The sequence below is a fragment of the Bombus huntii genome, unplaced genomic scaffold (assembly GCF_024542735.1).
Source record: "Bombus huntii isolate Logan2020A unplaced genomic scaffold, iyBomHunt1.1 ctg00000129.1, whole genome shotgun sequence".
NCBI lineage: Eukaryota > Metazoa > Arthropoda > Insecta > Hymenoptera > Apidae > Bombus > Bombus huntii.
The window spans coordinates 58,919-78,393 of NW_026099377.1; the positions used below are offsets into that span (position 1 = coordinate 58,919).

Sequence of the window (19,475 nt, forward strand, 5' to 3'; positions counted from 1 at the left end):
CGCGTGCCCCAATTCGACGGTGCCCTCGAGAATTGGACCTATTTCTACGACACGTTCACATCCATAGTGGACCTTAACGAAGGTTTGACGAATGTCCAAAAGTTCCAGCATCTACGCTCATCTATAACTGGACGGGCCGCACAGAGTATCCAGTCATTAGAACTCACAGAGGCCAACTATTCCATCGCGCTTGATACACTGAAGGACAAGTTCAATTGCCCCCTCCAAATCTGCATGCGCCATTGGAATCTGATGCGTAATTATCCGGAAATCAAAAGGGAAACTCCAGAGGCCCTAGAGGATTTGTTGGAAACCATCAGCGTAAATCTAAAGGCGCTCGAACATCTAAAGGAGCCCGTCACTTCAAACATAGCGATGATCGAATTGATCGCGTCGAAGTTGCCCGCGTCCAGCCTGCGTAAATGGCAACGCACACATTCCCCCGCCAAAAGGTGCCATCCTATCAGCATCTGATAGACTTTCTCAAAACACGGGCGAACGGGACTCAATTCCTCTCTAAAGAGAAGGAATCAAAAGGGTCAACACACAAACACCGCAGTCAGCGAACAACCATACCGCATGGGCGAACCCTTGCTACAACCAGCAGAACGGTGGTGTGTCCGACCTGCAACGGACATCACGAGATCAGACACTGCAAAATATTCAAGGCCAAATCAGCGACCAAACGTTTTCAAATCGTGAAGAAGGCATCGTTGTGCATAAATTGCCTAGGCACAGGACATTCGCCGACACAGTGTACATCGGGTTCGTGTCGTATCTGCGGTCACCGACACCATACGTATCTACACCGCGAAAAAACCCAGGTAGATTCATGGTCGTCGAGCGGTCGATCTTCGAGCGGTCGATCGTCGAGCGGTCGATCGTCGAGCGGTCGGTCGGCAAGCGGTTGGTCGCCGAGCAGTCGGTCGTCGGACAGTCGCGCATCGAGCGGTCGGTCGTCGGGCAGTCGCGCACCGAGCGGTCGATCGTCGGGCAGTCGTTCATCACACAAGCGAGCCTCCACCGAACAATCCCCATCGGGATCATCGAAGTCGCGGTCGTCCCACAAATCGAGGCGAACATCCGATACTTCACGGAAGCATACATCTTCGGTTCCAAGAGGTACGAAAGAGCATTCCTCGTACGAGTCACGCTCAGCCCGGATCCGGAACACCACCCCAACCTCTTCATCCAAGTCCCAACCGGGGCAAAACTGACTGTCCGAGACTACGACAGCAAGGGGGATCGGACTAACAAACACATCTCCCCACACCCCTCTGCATCATGATCTGTTGGCCACAGCACAGATCAAGGTTTTGAACAAACAGGCACAACCAATCCGAGCCCGAGCCTTACTCGACACTGGGTCGAGCATGAACTTCATGACCGACAGGCTCGCGAACTCCCTCGGTATAAGGCAAAGGAGATGTGCGATCCAGATCGGAGCCCTCGACAATTTGAGCACCACGGCAAAACGTTACACCACGGCCACCATCACGTCGACGGACGGCGAGTACAAGAAGACATTGAGATTTCTTGTTATCCCGGCCATATCGATCCTCGTACCAAGCGAGCCCATCGATCCCTCGAGTCTGGGATTACCCAGAAATATTCATCTAGCCGATCCACAATTCCATTGCCCAGCCCCGATCGATGTTTTACTTAGTACCGGATCAACATTCGCGTCGCTGTGCATCGGGCAGGTCAATCTGGCACAACCAGGCGAACCTGAACTACGTCTACAAAAAACACGCTTCGGCTGGGTAATCGGGGGGAGTCCCACGTCCCAAACCGCGATAAATACGTTCCACGCAACCACAACGGCTCTGCAAGAGGACCTCGCACGGTTTTGGGAGATCGACGAGGGACAGGCCACTACTCATCTTTCGGAATCGGAACGACTATGTGAAGAACATTTCCGAAACCATGTCCGACGAACCAAGGAAGGCAGATACATCGTTGCATTACCGTTCAACGAAAAGCTTTCCTCACTAGGGTCATCGAAGGCCACTGCAATGAGCAGGCTCGCCTCTCTTCATCGCCGATTCCAACGCGACAAACAATATGAAACCGCGTATAGTGCTGTGATTCAAGAATATTTAGACTTGGGTCACATGACAAAGATCAACACGGATCACGCCACCGACCACGGATATTATTTACCACATCACGGCGTGACCAAGGAATCGAGCGACACCACCAAGCTACGGGTTGTGTTCGACGGCTCAGCTTCAAGTACCACGGGAGTGTCTCTAAACGACGCCCTTCATACGGGACCGAAATTACAAGAAGACCTGAGGAACATCCTATTGAGATTCCGGTCATTTCAATATGTCCTTACCGGCGACATCGAGAAGATGTACCGCCAATTCCTCCTACGTCCAGAAGATCGTCCCCACCAAAAGATTCTGTGGCGTGCCGACAACGGAGAGATCGAAACTTACCGACTCAACACCGTAACGTTCGGTCTATCCGCAGCCCCGTATCTGGCCATCCGATGTCTCAAACAGTTGGCAGAGGACGAGGGACCTCGATTTCCGAGAGCAGCGCAGATCCTACGGCGAGACTTCTATGTCGACGATGCGTTGACCGGAGCCGATACGAAGGACGAAGCCCTATCAATCAGGAATGATCTCACGAGATTACTTAAGCTAGCCGGTCTAAATATCCGCAAATGGGCCTCAAACGATCGGGATCTGCTGAGAGGGCTACCTGAGGAAGACACCAAGCAGAAATTACATCTCGGTGAGTCATCCACGTTAAAAACACTCGGCGTCTTTTGGGATTCAGCCGACGATACCATACTATATTCGGTCAAGACGAACAGTGACACTTCCCGAATCACAAAGCGATCAATCAGCTCAGTCATCGCACAAATATATGATCCACTAGGATTGCTCGCGCCGGTAATCGTTCGAGCAAAAATGATTTTGCAACAAGTCTGGACATTGAAGGTAGATTGGGACGAATCCCTTCCGTCAGACGTACACACAGCATGGATCAAATACCACACCCAATTGCCGTTGTTAAATGCGGTAAGGTTCCCTCGGAAGACCATCCTAGAATCCGCAACGAAAATTGAGCTCCACGGATTCTGTGACGCTAGCGAAAGGGCATATGGGGCGTGCGTCTACGTGCGGACGACTGACCGAAAGAACAATATTTGGACTCGACTCCTCACGGCGCGGTCGAAGGTAGCGCCGCTCAAATCGCTCTCCATACCACGTCTCGAATTAAGTGGGGCACTTATTTTGACGTCCTTGATTTCGTCAATACAACAGGCCCTGACGACCAAGATATCGCGGATAGTCTACTGGACTGACTCCACCATCGTACTCCATTGGATCAGGTCTTCGCCGCACACCTTGAAAACATTTGTGGCGAATCGAGTCGCTGAGATACAGACCAAGACCAATATCTCCGACTGGCGTCATGTGCCTACCGACGATAATCCAGCGGATCTCATCTCCCGAGGCCATACGCCCAAGGAATTCCTATGTCCGTCCATTTGGAAAAACGGGCCAAGGTGGCTCCTGCAAAGCGAAAGCTATTGGCCGGTTTGGAGCCCGATACCGGTAGTCGACCTCCCGGAGCAAAAGAAGACGATCTGTCTGAGGACGAGTGTTAACGACAACACTCTCCTCCATCGCTACTCGTCTTGGCCAAGACTAATAAGAATCGTCGCCCGGTGTCTTCGATGGAGACATAAGCAACACCGAACTGCCCATCTCACCACAGACGAACTGACCGCAGCGCACAACAGGCTAATAAAAATCTTACAATCCCAGCATTTCGCGCCTGAAATTCGGATCCTCCAAAAAAATCGATGCGAGGACGTTGGAGGGAAACTACAGCCATTAAACCCCTTCCTCGACGAAGATGGGCTACTCCGGGTAGGAGGGCGACTAACCAACTCCGCCATACCCTTCAGCCAAAAACACCCGATCATCCTACCGAAATCCCCGGTGACAGAGCTAATTATAGAACAAGAGCACCGGAACAATCATCACACAGGGACCCAAGCTACCCTATACGCGATGAGACTGCGCTATTGACCGATCGACGGCCGTAGCCAGGTATGGCGCACTCTCAGAAGGTGCGTCCGCTGCTGCAGAGCCAACCCTCCACCAGTGGAATACTTGATGGGTGATTTGCCAGAGGCGCGTATTACCGAATCGCGGCCGTTCAGGAACGTCGGAATCGACTACTGCGGCCCATTCTACATCAAGGAGAGGAGGGACCGCAACCGACGTAAAATCAAGACGTACGCCGCCATATTCGTTTGTCTGGCGACAAAGGCGGTCCACATAGAGTTAGTCAGCGACCTAACCACCGACGCCTTCTTGGCCGCGCTACGCCGTTTCATCTCGCGGCGAGGATACTGCGCAACGATCCTCACCGACAACGGCACCAATTTCGTCGGGGCTAATCGGGAGCTGCAAGAACTCCGGACCCTATTGCAGTCCGACGACCACCAGGATAGGGTACAGAATTTTCTCGCCGACCGACAAATACAATGGCGTTTTAATCCTCCGAACTCACCACATTTTGGCGGCTTATGGGAAGCCGCAGTTAAATCGTTCAAACGCCATCTCATCCGCGTGGTCGGCACGGAGCTCCTGACCTTTGAACACCTCAACACCCTTGTGATCGAAATTGAGGCCATTCTCAATTCACGCCCACTGACTCCCACCTCATCCGATCCGAAAGATCCCCCTGTCCTCACTCCCGGTCATTTTCTAATCGGTGATACCCTAACCAGTTTACGGGAGCGTGATTTCAGGACAGTTCCATCAGGACGGCTATCCAGTTGGCAGCGCATTCACCAGATTAAGCAGCACTTCTGGAGCCGATGGTATCGAGAATACCTAAACGAGTTAACCCGCCGCAGCAAATGGGACAAGGGCAAACACAACATTCATGAAGGCACCGTAGTAATCCTCAGGGAGGACAACGTGCCCTCTATGCAGTGGCCTTTGGGCCGCGTAATCAAGGTCCATCCAGGAGCCGACGGAATCATCCGGACCGCTACCGTGCAGACGGCAACAAGCATCCTGGACCGCGGCGTCAAAAGACTGGTCCCCTTACCCATCCACCCAGATCCAGACGAGGCCGAACGCCCACACGGAGCGAAGGAGGTCACCAACGACACACCAGACTCCACAGCCAGAATTTGATCGGTGCCCTCTCAACGGGGGGAGGATGTTACGACGCCTAAAACATCTGCTCGCCAGCCCGCGCGACCGGACAACAACCGACCTGCGTAACGGCACTTCGACCCTCAATAAACCTAAGGACCCACCATAACTTTCATTTCCCTGCATTGTTTCGCCATATGTCTTCAATCCGATTGTCTTGAAGAATTGCAAGCCAAAATATGCTCGAAACACAGTCGGTTTTAGAGGTGTCCTTGGGTTTATTAGTCGCCTTTAAAACGCGGAGAAAGCGGGTATGCACCCATTAGGAAAACCCGAATAGCCCTGTAATAAAACAGGCTAGGTTTTCTCATACACACAGTCATTTACGCACCACGATGGTAGAAGACTCCCTACTCATCCCTTCGAGCAGTAGTGCAGCATGACCAATCGACACCGCGGTTCGTTACCCTCACTTTTCCTAACGAAAGTGGGACCAACGAATCCGCGTTCTTTATGCACAGGGGCACACCCACACCGAACTTTCTTCCGTATTAAACAAAAGAGCGACAAACGGTCTACCAGCTAACGCCTAACGCGACAGTCTCCCAACTAACGCCTAACGCGACGGTCTCCCAACTAACGCCTAACGCGACGGTCTACCAACTAACGCCTAACGCGGCAGTCTGCACATAGCGCGAGAGTCGCATTCTTCACGCAAATCTTTTGTAACTAAGTGCTTGGAAATATATACTTTATAATACTGTGAATCCCAGTGTTATACCAACTCAATCACCCCTCATTATCTCAAAGGAAATCAGGGGATCGATCAATTCGTGGTGTCGATTGTTATAATCGTAACGGGGATTTACGACCCCCGTTGACGACTCTCCTCGCGAGTACGTCTCCCCGCGATTGGTCGAATTTACAAGGAATTTCAAAGTTATCGTAGACATCTAGAGACGGGTTGTTCGGAGGTCTCAAAGTTTCCAAAGAGAACGAAATTCGGCCAATCTAACTGCTCGGGTTACGTCGTTTGAATTAAAAAAAAAAATCTGCACGTTCGATTTCCAGATAAATAAAATTTTTTGAATGCGATTCGCAGCGCGAAATTCGAGCAGCGGCTATTCGATACGACAATTGCACGATATAGAAGGGGTTTCTATCGCGCGCAATGCTTGCGTAGAATCTCGACGATAGGTACGCGGTATTTGTCGACTAACTATAAATATCGAACAGTTCGACTGGCTGCGCGAAGTAGCGAGTTTCCACGCGCGAGCAATAACGTTTACAATATATTTCACGTAACGGCAAATAGCGCTAATTGTACGCCAGCGTTTTGCCACAGCGATCGTGCGATAGTCAGTGGTACGTACGGCTCGTTCGTATTCACATTCGTGAAACTTAAATTCGGATCGCGCGAATGGCGAATCGAAACAGATTGAATGCCAGATTTCGGGGGGGAAAACGATCGATCGGAGGGTATTCTGACTAATTCTCGGACTAATTCTCCGACTGATTCTCGAACGATGCCGCTCGAACGTGGACGAACCGCGTTAATGGACGATCTAATTTGCAGTTATCTGTTAATCGGTTTAAAACGCTCTATATTTAACCGGGCATTCCATTATACTTGGCTGTTTCATTCGCTAATTTATCATTTCATCTCGGCTCAGCCGGCTCATCGTCGTTCCATCAGTCGCGTCGATCGAGCGAGCGGAATTTAAATTACCCGTATAATCCTCGAGCGGTATCGCGGCTCGTTAAAATTACACCGACAGATTTATTTGCCGCGCGTTTGGCGGATGGCATGCCGATCGACCCAGCGCGCTCGCATAATTCCAAATTCGAACATCTTGTCGCGTTTTCCACGTTACGTTGAGTCGTCGAGTACGTTACGTCGTGAAATTTGAAATGCGTGGAACGCGCGTATCGCGCGTCCACGTAAGATTTGTGTTTGCCAATCGTAGCCGAACTCGACAGCAAACGCGGCGCTTCGGCGAGAGAAGAAGGGAAAAGAGGATAAAAGGAGAAGAGCGGAAAGAAGAAAATGAAAAAGAAGGGGAGCAAAACGGTGGACGGTTGGGAAATAACAGGCGGCAGAAGCGTGGTCGGCGTCGATCGTCGAGGGTAAAGCGCGAACGGGCTGTCATATTCGCAACAAAGGGCGAAAGTCAAAGTGGATCTCGGTGCGGGGCGGCGCAGCTAAGCGTTCGGGTCTGAAAGCACGTTCCAGCCTTTTGATCGCCAGGCTATTTTCTTCCGTGCGGCCTCTTTCATCGTTCCACGCTACGGATTTTCAGCTGAATTTACGCCTGACATCAGCGGTTTCCTCGTTGGTTACTAGTTGGAGTCGCCTGATAGACGAGTAGGTGCGAGGGAGCGACCGGCAATTAACTTAGCAGTCGATTCTAGCCAGTTTCGAAGTTTCGTAACCCGGCACGTTGGATCCGGTCAATCTGTTAGATCCGTGGCAGCCGAGCCGTGGGGCAGACAGGAACGAAAGGCACGTCGACGGGGCTCTCCAGTAATTTCACCGATACGTTCGACCGTCGCGCGATTAAAATCCTCTCGGAGCCCGCCATACAGTTTCTGCTAGTGGCACGAGTGGCCAACTTTACGAGGGGATAACGCTACGTGATACGAAATCGCACGGCCGAAGCTTGCCGTATCCATTCCTTTTCTATTCCGCCCGTTCTGCCTTCTGCTCCCGATCTCCCGCTAATTCGCCTTGTTTCATCGGCCGTCTCCAGCGTGGATCGAGGGACATCGGTCCTTAAACTTTTCCCCACGCTGGACAAGGTTTTCTCCTTGATAAGTACCGATTCGTTTCTACTTCGTTCCGATGTTAGCGAAACGGCTCGTTCGTTCCAATAGCAATATTATTGAGCAGTAAAATTCTTCTGCGTGTAAAAGCGGATAAAACAATTTCCCCTAGTATTTGTTTGCAACTAACAGTTTTTAGCATTTCGTTAATAAATATTTCTTGGCAACAGCATCGTATGAAATATATTAGGTTGTCCGAAAAATGTCTTTTTTCGCAAACGTCGTTTTTACAATAAAGCACCTCCGTACAAACGTGAAACCAAGTCTGTGAAATGTCTCGGTGTTTATCTCAATAGAACAAAATGGATCGTACGTAATGCGACAAAACGATATAAAGCAAATAACATTGTGCGTCTATTATTTCCTCATAAACAGAAAGAAACTTTTCGGATATCAATCAAACAACTCGTATAGCGTATCTCTTTGAAGAAAACTTGCAAAGGATCGGTTTAACGTCTTAGGTACGATTGAATTTTGTGCGGGGACGTTCCTTCGTAGGGCAGGGTTTGACGCGAACTACGCGTAAACGATACTGCACCGCAATATGTGGCGGATAATGCTGTTCTCTACGCAAGCACATTGGATAATTAAATGTTAATTTTTCTTAAAGGTACGATACATATACGTGAACTTTAATAATTTACTTTAATTATTAATAATACAATTGAGTGTGATATATTTTAAAGCAGGGCAAAGCACATACACCCACGTCACAATTTTCACATTCAAGCGAGCTAGTGCTTTTCAAATTGTTTTTCGTTTTCTATTTTCTAGCGACATTTTTAGGTTAAAAATTGTAAAATATTGTAAGGATGCGGATCGGAATATTAAAAAGAGCATCTAATAATGATATATTTATTTTAACGGAAAGCAATAATTGATATCTGACACTTGTGTATCAAAAATAGACTATATATTTTGCCTGTATGTATTGATAACACTGTTATAAAATATTGCGAGGACAAGAAAAGTGTGAAAAAAGACAAACGAAAACGTGCGTTTAGCTTAAACGGTGACCGAGTACCTCTCCAAGGTCGGTGCTGCTGATATTTAAAGGGGTCCTCTCTAAGGTCGGTGCAGCTGATATATAAAGGGGGTTCTCTCCAAGGTCGGTGCTGCTGATATTTAAAGGGGTCCTCTCTAAGGTCGGTGCAGCTGATATATAAAGGGGGTCCTCTCCAAGGTCGGTGCTGCTGGTATATAAAGGGGGGTCCGATTCCCGGCGGAGCCAGCACCATCCGACATAGACACGTAAACTAGGCAGATCAGTATAGTCGAACATTAACATTCGAAATTTTTTCCAAATCTAGTATACCATGGAGATTTTACAAAAGACAAACGATCGGTTCCGAGAAGGAGTTCCCGTCCGGGTGGTTCGAGTCGAGTCACTTACCACCATGTGGGTTCGTTTGGCTGGATGGCCGAAGATAACCCAAACACTCAATTTGAAGATGATGGAACATCCCGTGGAGTACTTGCCGAAGGCGAAAAGTTTAAGAACAGGCATGCTAGTCGCCGTGCTAGTAGATTTTAAGGAATCTAGCGCTTGGGAAAGAGCCATCCTTTTACAAAGGACCATGACTGGCTACATCGTCTTTCTAATCGATTGGGGGTTAGAGAGCGAGCAATGTCTCGATTCAATACGGCTGCTGCCCCGTAATTTGGCAAAAATGGCACCGTGGGCTAGAAAAATCGTTCTGCCAGGTGTACGAGAACAACCGATCCAAGGGAAGAGACATCGAGTGGCCCAATTCACCATGTTGAGACGGACAGGGAGCCTAGTCAACATCGATCCTTCTCCAGGAGAAGCAATAACTGCAAGGTTGCTGCTGGACCGAGAGCCGGGAGAATCCGCAAGAGATATGGCAGCATACTGGCTGGAGTTGGGATACCTCGATCCCGAATAATCGCTACTATTGCCAGACACTTTTTTTCTAAGTATAATAATTCTTGTATGTATGGTTTTGTATGTATGGTTGTATGTACAGTTTTATGTGGATATTTGTATTTTTTTTTATATATATTACTACTGAATTGTATATTCTTAGTCAAGTTTGGTTTTGTATGTCTGGTTTTGTATGTATGGTTTCGTATGTATGATTGTATGTACAGTTTTATGTGGATATTTGTATTTTTCTATATATATTAGTACTGAATTGTATATTCTTAGTCAAGACTGTAGGTGAATAAAAACTAATGAAAGCATAAAAACTTGTTAACTCTCTCTTATCCTTCCTCCTCATTCACACAAGTCCTACAATACTAAATTTAATGTTCAGCTGTACGAATTGCAAGGTACATAATAAAAAAAATAGAATAAAAAGTAAAATAAAATAAAAAAAGGAATAAAAGAAATAAAATAAAATAAAATAAAAAAAAGTTAAATTTAAGATATCTTTTAAACTAATCATTTTGCAAATCAAGTACTTGTATACTCCTCTGTAGAGAATCAAAAACTACGGACCGGATCGTCCATCCAGAAAACGAGAAACCCGAGGAAAAGGAATTGCCCGTGTTGGTGTTAGGTCGCGTCCTCGTCGCTTCGCTTATCGTTGGACACACGCTGATCGAACAACGACGCCTTTTCACGGATCCCTCGTGTTTTTCCTCCCTTTTGGTTTCGTGACCCACGGAGAAAGACGCCGAGCAACGCGAATCTCGACGCGTGGCATAACGTTGTTTCGTCGGCCCGGCCTTTGACGCTGGTCGCGGAAGCGAATCGATACCTCGTCGATCGACGCGTGGTGGCGATACGCGTTGCTCTCGTCCCCCTGAGACGCGCAATTAAGAACGACGATCGAAGAACGACGGAGTATCGACGGACGAGGGGGCGGATGAATTCGTTGGATATCGTGGAGCCGGCGATTATCGCTGCCCGATTAATAACTGCGACCCTCTTCTCCGGATTTCGTAGGTTACGACGTTTAGTCGCGATATTAACGTACCTCCAAAGATTACAGGCGTAAGCCTGCTTCGATCGCTTTATCGCGAATCTTCTTACGATCTCCATCGACCGCACCCCTGCGATATTTAATCGCACGGGGGACGAGGATCGTACGAGTGCTCCTCTTTCCCTTACTTCATGACCGATCTCCCTTGAGCGATACTCGACGTCGTTGGAGTCAAGTACCTTCGGCTTTGTATCAAAGTCGGCCTTCGCGTCGGTCCGTGTCGCGGCATTTTCCATTCTGAAGGGATTCTTCGTTTCACATCGTCACGTCCTACGAAGCGTTATATGGTCGTAAGAACGACGAAACCAAGATCCAACCTTTTTATACTTATTCGTATCTAGATCTCGAGTCGGTTATTAATCGTCCGGCGGCACACAGCGCTGTTATCTCCGAATCGAGAGAGCAACGTCGAAAGAAACGGCGCAGCCGGCCGTTCTCACTTTACTCGCTCGCTCCAAGAATCCCGTGGCTCTCTTTTTCGTCCGCGGTCACCCTTTGTCCGTGAATTGGCATTAAGCCGCACCCCGATCTGTGCGCAGATCGTTTTCCACTGCGAACACTGTAAAGGGCAATTGTACGTCGAGTCGTACGCGGAAGCCTTTATCCCGCGGGTTACATTATCGCAGCCCGTGGTTTCCGTATACTCGCCCTATAGCGAGCCGCGTTAATTCCAATTTATTCGCCCTTTCGAAACGTTGCTCGAAACTTGATCCGTCTTACGTTCGCCAGTCCGTATCCTCGATACGAGAGATCGATCGACGTATTCCACGTATTCGTCTCTTTTAAGCCGCCAAAGTAGCCCCGCCAAAGTAGCGCCAAAGCCCCGATCCCTTATCATTTAATGTATATCCTATGTTTTATCGTTCTTGCATTGTTTTGTTCCTCGACGTTGCACTAATCGGAGCAGGTGCAAAGTGTTGGATAATCGATTCGAGACAATGGGATCTCGAGCGACAGGCGTCGTAAACCCAAGGACAACCATGCCCGGACAGTGTTACGGTTACGAGCGCGAAGTCTTTTAATCGTCTTTCGCTCGTAATATGGGATCGTACGCGCGTATTACGCCGATCCCGACACCGATCTCGATCGATCGCGAGATCGCCAAATTAACGCTTAAAGCGACCTTCCAATCGCTACGTTCGGATCGCGTCGTCGGCGCAGATACCGCAGTCGAGGTTGACTCCTCCTCCTTCGCTCGGCTCGTCGTTTCTTGCTGGATCGCGAGAGAAAAGGGCTGATATCCTCTGAAACGCGCGACGCGAAATCGAGTTGGACCTCGTCGCGTTCTACGTATATCGACGATCCGTCAGAGAAGAACATCGGGAATCCTCGATCGCACTCTCTCGAGCCGTCAAGCCACTCACACCCGCTTTTCGCTCGACGCGCTACCCAGAGAAAAAAACGAAAATAGAGGTAACCGATCGAGCGCGTTTGCGCTTACGCCAACGAGGAGAACGAACGAATAAATTAACGTTTCGAAGACAACTGGACGAAGACAATGGAACGAAGAGAGTCATCGGGATGTTTGAAACGCTGCGAGGATCTCTGAACTATTTCGCTTCTAACGAGTGAAAGGAAAGGAGAAGAAGCTTGCGCGCTAACTAGACGAGAGAAACAATTGGAACTTTCACGCTAAATAGGAAACGATTTTGCCTAGAATCGCAAACGAACATCGTTTCGATCCTTTAACGGGGGTTGTATCGATCGCGCGACCTGACACCTGCGATTTCAATGGCGAGAAACGAGAAGAGTTGGCGCAACTGCTCCACGAAATTTTCATAATTCTCGTTTCCAGCGTCTAGATACGCGCGACGGTGCACAACGAAGCGTGCAGGAAGAGAGCCGACAGACGGAATCGCGCCCCCCTTCCGTTTCGAAATACAGCGGGGGCGGTAGAAACGTAACAGCGAGGCAGAAACTGTCGACGAACTCGCGAAAGATCGCATCTGAGTTTTTCGACGAGCGACGCCTCTCTCTCTCTCTTTCTTTCTCTTCGCTTGGATTTTACGATGCGCCCGCGCCCTCTTCTCTCTGTCTGTCGAGAGAAGCGAGGGCAGAGAGACCGCGCTAAGTCACCTGTAATTTCCGGCCGAGGAGTAGCGGGTGGCGCCGTCCATCTTCCGCGAACGGCTTCTTAAGTCTTCTTGACCGTGGCGAGATTTTTCGGACCGCTGGTTGCTTATTTACGATGACGATCGAACTCGTTAACGCTCCGAGCACACCGTACACGCCACTCGAATTCCAAATGGCCGCTCTCCGCGGAGCAAGTTAAGCTTCATCGAGCCCGATTGAACTTTGTAGTCGCTCGTGCTCGTCTTTCGTAGCCTGTCTCTCGCATTGGGTAAATACCGCCCTTGCGATCTCTTTCCTTCTCCCGTGTACGCGGCTACGCGATAAATTTGATATTTCGTAGTAGAGCAGCGCCGATCGCGAACAGTAGCGAAGCTTTATCGCTTGCGAATGAACATCGTCTAATATTTCGGCGTAATACGGTGGCAAGATTTTTCGGCTTATGCGTTCGTAGCGGCGCTAATATTCGACGGAAGAAGGAGATGAGACGGATCTAGCACTTGCCGACAAAGGAGATGACCATCGCAATCGACTCCCCGAAAGATACGCAGATGGGAGAAGGCCGAACCCAGTTCTTTACGTTCTTTCGTCTTTAAACGAAAGTTGTCTGAAAGTGATTAGGTTTCTCGTCGTTTAAAGATTCGAGACCCCTCGCTAGAAAAACGAATTGAACGCGAATGACACCGTTCGAAAGATTCGTCTTTACGAGGCAAGAAACGCCTGGCGTCGGTTTACAAAGATATCGAACTGGGTCAATTATCGTCGGTGTGTCCAGAGGAGCGAAGGTATTTACCGGGCGAGCTGGGTCGATCGCTCGGTTCAATAAAATTGTCGTTAAGGGAGAGATAGCAAGGTGTAGGCGAGTCGGTGACGTGGCACATAGCCAGTCGGTGTGTTACTACGAAATTACGAAGCAATTTCGCAGGAAATATATTGGGAAATGATTTCGACGCCGACATCGAAAGTATCTATTACACGACTAACGTTACCGTTACACGAGACCAAGCTTGTACGGATTATAACGAAGAGGTTGATGTCGCGTTGAGCCTGTATCGTCGGACACCTGCCACGAGCAGATTGACGTAAGCAGGCCAACGTCGATTATAGGAGATTTTATTATCGGCGGTCACACAGATTTTCCTACGAATCGTCGGTCTCGTATTTGCGATTTCGTAGGTATCCTGCCGAGGAGGACAGCCAATTTAAGGACAAGCATATTGGCTTCGAATCGAGGCGAGAATTCGTTCGGCCCGAATTTGCTTCGAATTTGCTTCGAATTTGCTTCGAATTCGCTTCGACGATGATTTTCTATCAAATTATTCGTGTCGTTCGTATTCGAGTTCCTTTCCCGACGTTCCGCGCAGCGAAATTGAAAGGGACGATCTGAAAAAAGCAGAGTAAACTGGAGTAGCTTTGACCTGTATACCAGGTCCAAAAAGTAATTTAAACGTTTCGGTATAGTTACATGTTTAATTAAGGAACGGTTAACCGGAAAATCTTTGTAATTGAAAAGCATTGAATTCCGAGTAAAGTTGGCGAGCAGATTTCAGCTCGTTGATGGGTCTTAAACGAGGTCGAAAATTCCACTAACGGCTATCTTGGAACACTCGATGAAAAGGATCCGTGGAGTAATGATTTTCCACAAACTTTATTCGGCGTGTCCCTCGTACACGATGACGTAAAGCGACCAACCATAGTGATCAACTCAAATACGGCGGAAGAAGAGAAAGAAAAAGAAAAGTATCGTGAAGAAAAGGTAATACCATCGTAACCGTCGTAAATCGTTGGCAGTTGTCGCGTGTCGATGGTACGTTGATCGGGTCGGTTGTACGCGAAAGCTCTTTATCGACGAACTCGATAAAACTTTCACATCCGGCGATCGCTAAGCAATTTAAGTTTAGCGGAAAATCCATTTCTCTGGCGAAGAAAAGAGTGCGAGCTAGCGGCGCGTGGATAATATTAACTAATTTATATCCCGGGATTTAATAACCTGGCGACGTTGGGCCGGAGTACAGAGGCTCTCAATTACAGTCGGAACAGCGTCGTTAATACAAAAGGAGGCTCTTACGGTCGATAGATGGCGGCCCTTATCGTTGGCTCTCTGCCATCAGCAGGTTTCAGCGACGCTGCCTCGACATATCGATACAATCCCCCATTGGGTGAAACGACAGCGGGCTGGCTGCTGGTTTTTCGCTACGGTCGGACCCGCGCTCCCTGTCGCGAAATGCTTTTGCGTCACGATGGTTTCGCGTCGGTTGTTTGCGCGCCGTTTCGTTACATTCCTATGACTATAATGCTTGGTTACGAGTCGAAAATCGTTTCGTTTCCCGCTGATCTTTGCACGAGTACGAATTTTTCTATTTTTCGACAGTGGATTTTTTTTACAAGTTTCTATACGCGAACATTCGTTGATTTATGCAACGTCGTATACGTATTGTCGTTGCTTGCACGCTGGTTTGCTGAACAGCGTGACGTTTTTTCCATCGCTGGAATCGCACAGACGCGTAAAGCGAAGGCCACCTTGGTATTAGGTATTCTCTTTGAGAAACGTGCAAGCAGAATAGGAGAAAAACGGCACGAGACGCGTTGCAAGGCGCGCGTTGATATACTTGTACGTATAGCCAGAAGCGGAAGGAGTTTTCGCGGAGACTCGAGTTTCCAAGACTGACCGTGGCACTCGTCGCGTCTATTTCGCAGGATCGTTTTATTTTAGAAAAACCGGTCTCGCCGTTCTCTCCAGTCGGCGCTCGTAACTTTTCGCAAACTCTGTTGCCAAATTCCTGGCGAAGAGATGGAAACACGGGCGGCAGGATAGCGCGGTCCACGGGTAAATTTTGTAAGAAATAAATTTATTAACAGGAGTCGGCCAGATTTCTTCCGCGCACCGATTCTGCGTCGCCAGTGCGAATTTCCGCGAAATTTTTCACGCGTGTGTATAAAAGGACGACACAGGATGAAACCGGGACGCGTGTTTCGCGTAACGTTATTTGCTCGCCGTAGGGTACTTGCAAACAAACGCGTATTTGCCCGTTCATTACATTCGTTTGGCAACAACGTTGCCGTTGCCGTTCTTCCCCCCCCCCCCCCCCCCCCCCATCATCAGCGCATGGTTTTTCACGTGTTTATCACTGGCGATCTACGTTCCGCGTTGATTAATTTTTCAGCAGAAATTCAGCGACCGTTCCGAGGCAGGCCGCTCGAATATTCGCTGGTTTAGCTCGGGCGAACGCCGAAGATTCGTTTCTGCCGAGCTGCAACGGCAAACAGGTCGTTAAGCCTTTAAGTTCAGGCCTTGAGTGTACAGAGCAAACTCACGGCTGTTCGCTCGCCGCGCGTTCCAATGGCAACGACGATCGGCAACGCAGCGATTGGGCATCGCGACAACGCGCGCCGAAACTTGGATCGGCCAGACCAACCACTGCGAAAGAAATTCTCTTTCCGTAGGATTCTCGAGAGGGGTCGGATTTCGATCGCAATCGCTATCCCAAATTGCGCGTCACTGGTTTACAAACGGTTCGAACGTAACAGCAGCTAGCTGTAAAATCGACGACTTGAAATCCGCTGGGGCGTCGAGGGGCATGCCTCGACGTCCCCAAAGGCTAATTAGTTTATTTTCGCACGACGGCGGGGCGATGCCCCGGTTAGCGAAACTCCCTTTCCGAATCGTTGATCAGTGTACGTAATATTATACGACGGGTTATTTACCGAGGTTACGACGCTCGCTCGATCGCAGTAGCTTCGGCGCACGCGAGCATCGCGACGCTCGGGGCTCGGGGCTCGTGGCTCGCGTGCCGCTCAAATTAATCAACAGTCAACCTTTTGATCTTTCTTCTCGCGTCCCGATGCATTCGCCGATATTAAAATCGGAAAATTTCCATTTCCATCCGCTTTCCGCGGCTCCACCAACTTTATTAACGTCTCGTGTTACAAACCGTTCGTCCGATTTGCTCTACCATCGAATCCCTCTTTCATCTATCTCTTCGAATTCGACGCTGAATTTGTATTTTCATGCGGATTACGCGGTCCAGGGAATTTTGGTCGTTCCGGTTTTTACTTATTAATTGGAATTTAGGAATGTTACGACGCCTAAAGCATCTGCTCGCCAGCCCGCGCGACCGGACAACAACCGACCTGCGTAACGGCACTTCGACCCTCAATAAACCTAAGGACCCACCATAACTTTCATTTCCCTGCATTGTTTCGCCATATGTCTTCAATCCGATTGTCTTGAAGAATTGCAAGCCAAAATATGCTCGAAACACAGTCGGTTTTAGAGGTGTCCTTGGGTTCATTAGTCGCCTTTAAAACACGGAGAAAGCGGGTATGCACCCATTAGGAAAACCCGAATAGCCCTGTAATAAAACAGGCTAGGTTTTCTCATACACACAGTCATTTACGCACCACGATGGTAGAAGACTCCCTACTCATCCCTTCGAGCAGTAGTGCAGCATGACCAATCGACACCGCGGTTCGTTACCCTCACTTTTCCTAACGAAAGTGGGACCAACGAATCCGCGTTCTTTATGCACAGGGGCACACCCACACCGAACTTTCTTCCGTATTAAACAAAAGAGCGACAAACGGTCTACCAGCTAACGCCTAACGCGACAGTCTCCCAACTAACGCCTAACGCGACGGTCTCCCAACTAACGCCTAACGCGACGGTCTACCAACTAACGCCTAACGCGGCAGTCTGCACATAGCGCGAGAGTCGCATTCTTCACGCAAATCTTTTGTAACTAAGTGCTTGGAAATATATACTTTATAATACTGTGAATCCCAGTGTTATACCAACTCAATCACCCCTCATTATCTCAAAGGAAATCAGGGGGTCGATCAATTCGTGGTGTCGATTGTTATAATCGTAACGGGGATTTACGACCCCCGTTGACGTCTCTCCTCGCGAGTACGTCTCCCCGCGATTGGTCGAATTTACATGGTCCTTCGAGCCGGATCTCGTGCCACCAAAAAGTGCACTGACCAGTGACTATACAGTGTCGCGTGAGATCCAAGTTCCAACCACTTAGTCAACTGAGCAAGGGAACCGCCATCGGAGAGAAGCACCTCCGTCGCGCAGCATCTACACGAGCCCACGCCGCATCGTAACGATTAGCAACAGAATCCCAGATCAACGTCCATTTGATCAAGGTAAGGGCGTTCATTATCAAAATCAAACATGGCCCAAGCTGAATCAATCAGCACGTTACGGCGGAGACGAGGCGTCCTAGCCCGTCGACTTGCAACCATAAGGCGCGAACTCGATGAGTACGAAGCGTCTGGGAAGGCAAACAGAATCTTCCTAGCATCTTGCCGCAGCTCGTTCGATGAGCTTTGGAGGAGGATACTCGAGGTTCAAGAAGAGTTAGGTGTGGTAGATGAGGGGGAAGATGCGCGGGTAGATTCGTTATCGCAAGAGCATCGGGAGCTTGACATGCGGTTCCGAGAGCTCTTTGAGCAAATATCAGCAACAACCCCGTCGACTACAACAAGAGGTGAGACGTGCCGGAAACCAGAGCCGACCACCGTTCCAGAGGTCCGCGTGCCCCAATTCGACGGTGCCCTCGAGAATTGGACCTATTTCTACGACACGTTCACATCCATAGTGGACCTTAACGAAGGTTTGACGAATGTCCAAAAGTTCCAGCATCTACGCTCATCTATAACTGGACGGGCCGCACAGAGTATCCAGTCATTAGAACTCACAGAGGCCAACTATTCCATCGCGCTTGATACACTGAAGGACAAGTTCAATTGCCCCCTCCAAATCTGCATGCGCCATTGGAATCTGATGCGTAATTATCCGGAAATCAAAAGGGAAACTCCAGAGGCCCTAGAGGATTTGTTGGAAACCATCAGCGTAAATCTAAAGGCGCTCGAACATCTAAAGGAGCCCGTCACTTCAAACATAGCGATGATCGAATTGATCGCGTCGAAGTTGCCCGCGTCCAGCCTGCGTAAATGGCAACGCACACTGCCCCGCCAAAAGGTGCCATCCTATCAGCATCTGATAGACTTTCTCAAAACACGGGCGAACGGGACTCAATTCCTCTCTAAAGAGAAGGAATCAAAAGGGTCAACACACAAACACCGCAGTCAGCGAACAACCATACCGCATGGGCGAACCCTTGCTACAACCAGCAGAACGGTGGTGTGTCCGACCTGCAACGGACATCACGAGATCAGACACTGCAAAATATTCAAGGCCAAATCAGCGACCAAACGTTTTCAAATCGTGAAGAAGGCATCGTTGTGCATAAATTGCCTACTTACTAATTACTAATACCTAATTGATACTTCACGGAAGCATACATCTTCGGTTCCAAGAGGTACGAAAGAGCATTCCTCGTACGAGTCACGCTCAGCCCGGATCCGGAACACCACCCCAACCTCTTCATCCAAGTCCCAACCGGGGCAAAACTGACTGTCCGAGACTACGACAGCAAGGGGGATCGGACTAACAAACACATCTCCCCACACCCCTCTGCATCATGAT

The 19,475-nt window shown here is 49.1% G+C and overlaps 3 protein-coding genes across 3 annotated transcripts; all 3 read left to right on the forward strand.

Annotated features, from left to right (window-relative positions):
• The first annotated feature begins 1,373 nt into the window (after window positions 1-1,373).
• Window positions 1,374-4,055, forward strand: LOC126877162 (uncharacterized). Its single transcript, XM_050639982.1, has one exon. It carries the CDS (start codon window positions 1,374-1,376, stop codon window positions 4,053-4,055), a length of 2,682 nt encoding a protein of 893 aa, XP_050495939.1.
• Window positions 4,056-4,142: 87 nt separating this feature from the next.
• On the forward strand, window positions 4,143-5,177 carry LOC126877163 (uncharacterized). Its single transcript, XM_050639983.1, has one exon. The coding sequence runs from the start codon at window positions 4,143-4,145 to the stop codon at window positions 5,175-5,177; it is 1,035 nt and encodes a 344-aa protein (XP_050495940.1).
• A 12,981-nt stretch (window positions 5,178-18,158) lies between these two features.
• Window positions 18,159-19,262, forward strand: LOC126877164 (uncharacterized). The gene has a single exon (XM_050639984.1). It carries the CDS (start codon window positions 18,159-18,161, stop codon window positions 19,260-19,262), a length of 1,104 nt encoding a protein of 367 aa, XP_050495941.1.
• The last annotated feature ends 213 nt before the right edge of the window (window positions 19,263-19,475 follow it).

Excerpts from the sequence above, each read along its gene's own strand:
- LOC126877162 (XM_050639982.1), top strand. The coding sequence starts at position 1,374 with ATGAACTTCATGACCGACAGGCTCGCGAACTCCCTCGGTATAAGGCAA.
- LOC126877163 (XM_050639983.1), top strand. The coding sequence starts at position 4,143 with ATGGGTGATTTGCCAGAGGCGCGTATTACCGAATCGCGGCCGTTCAGG.
- LOC126877164 (XM_050639984.1), top strand. The coding sequence starts at position 18,159 with ATGGCCCAAGCTGAATCAATCAGCACGTTACGGCGGAGACGAGGCGTC.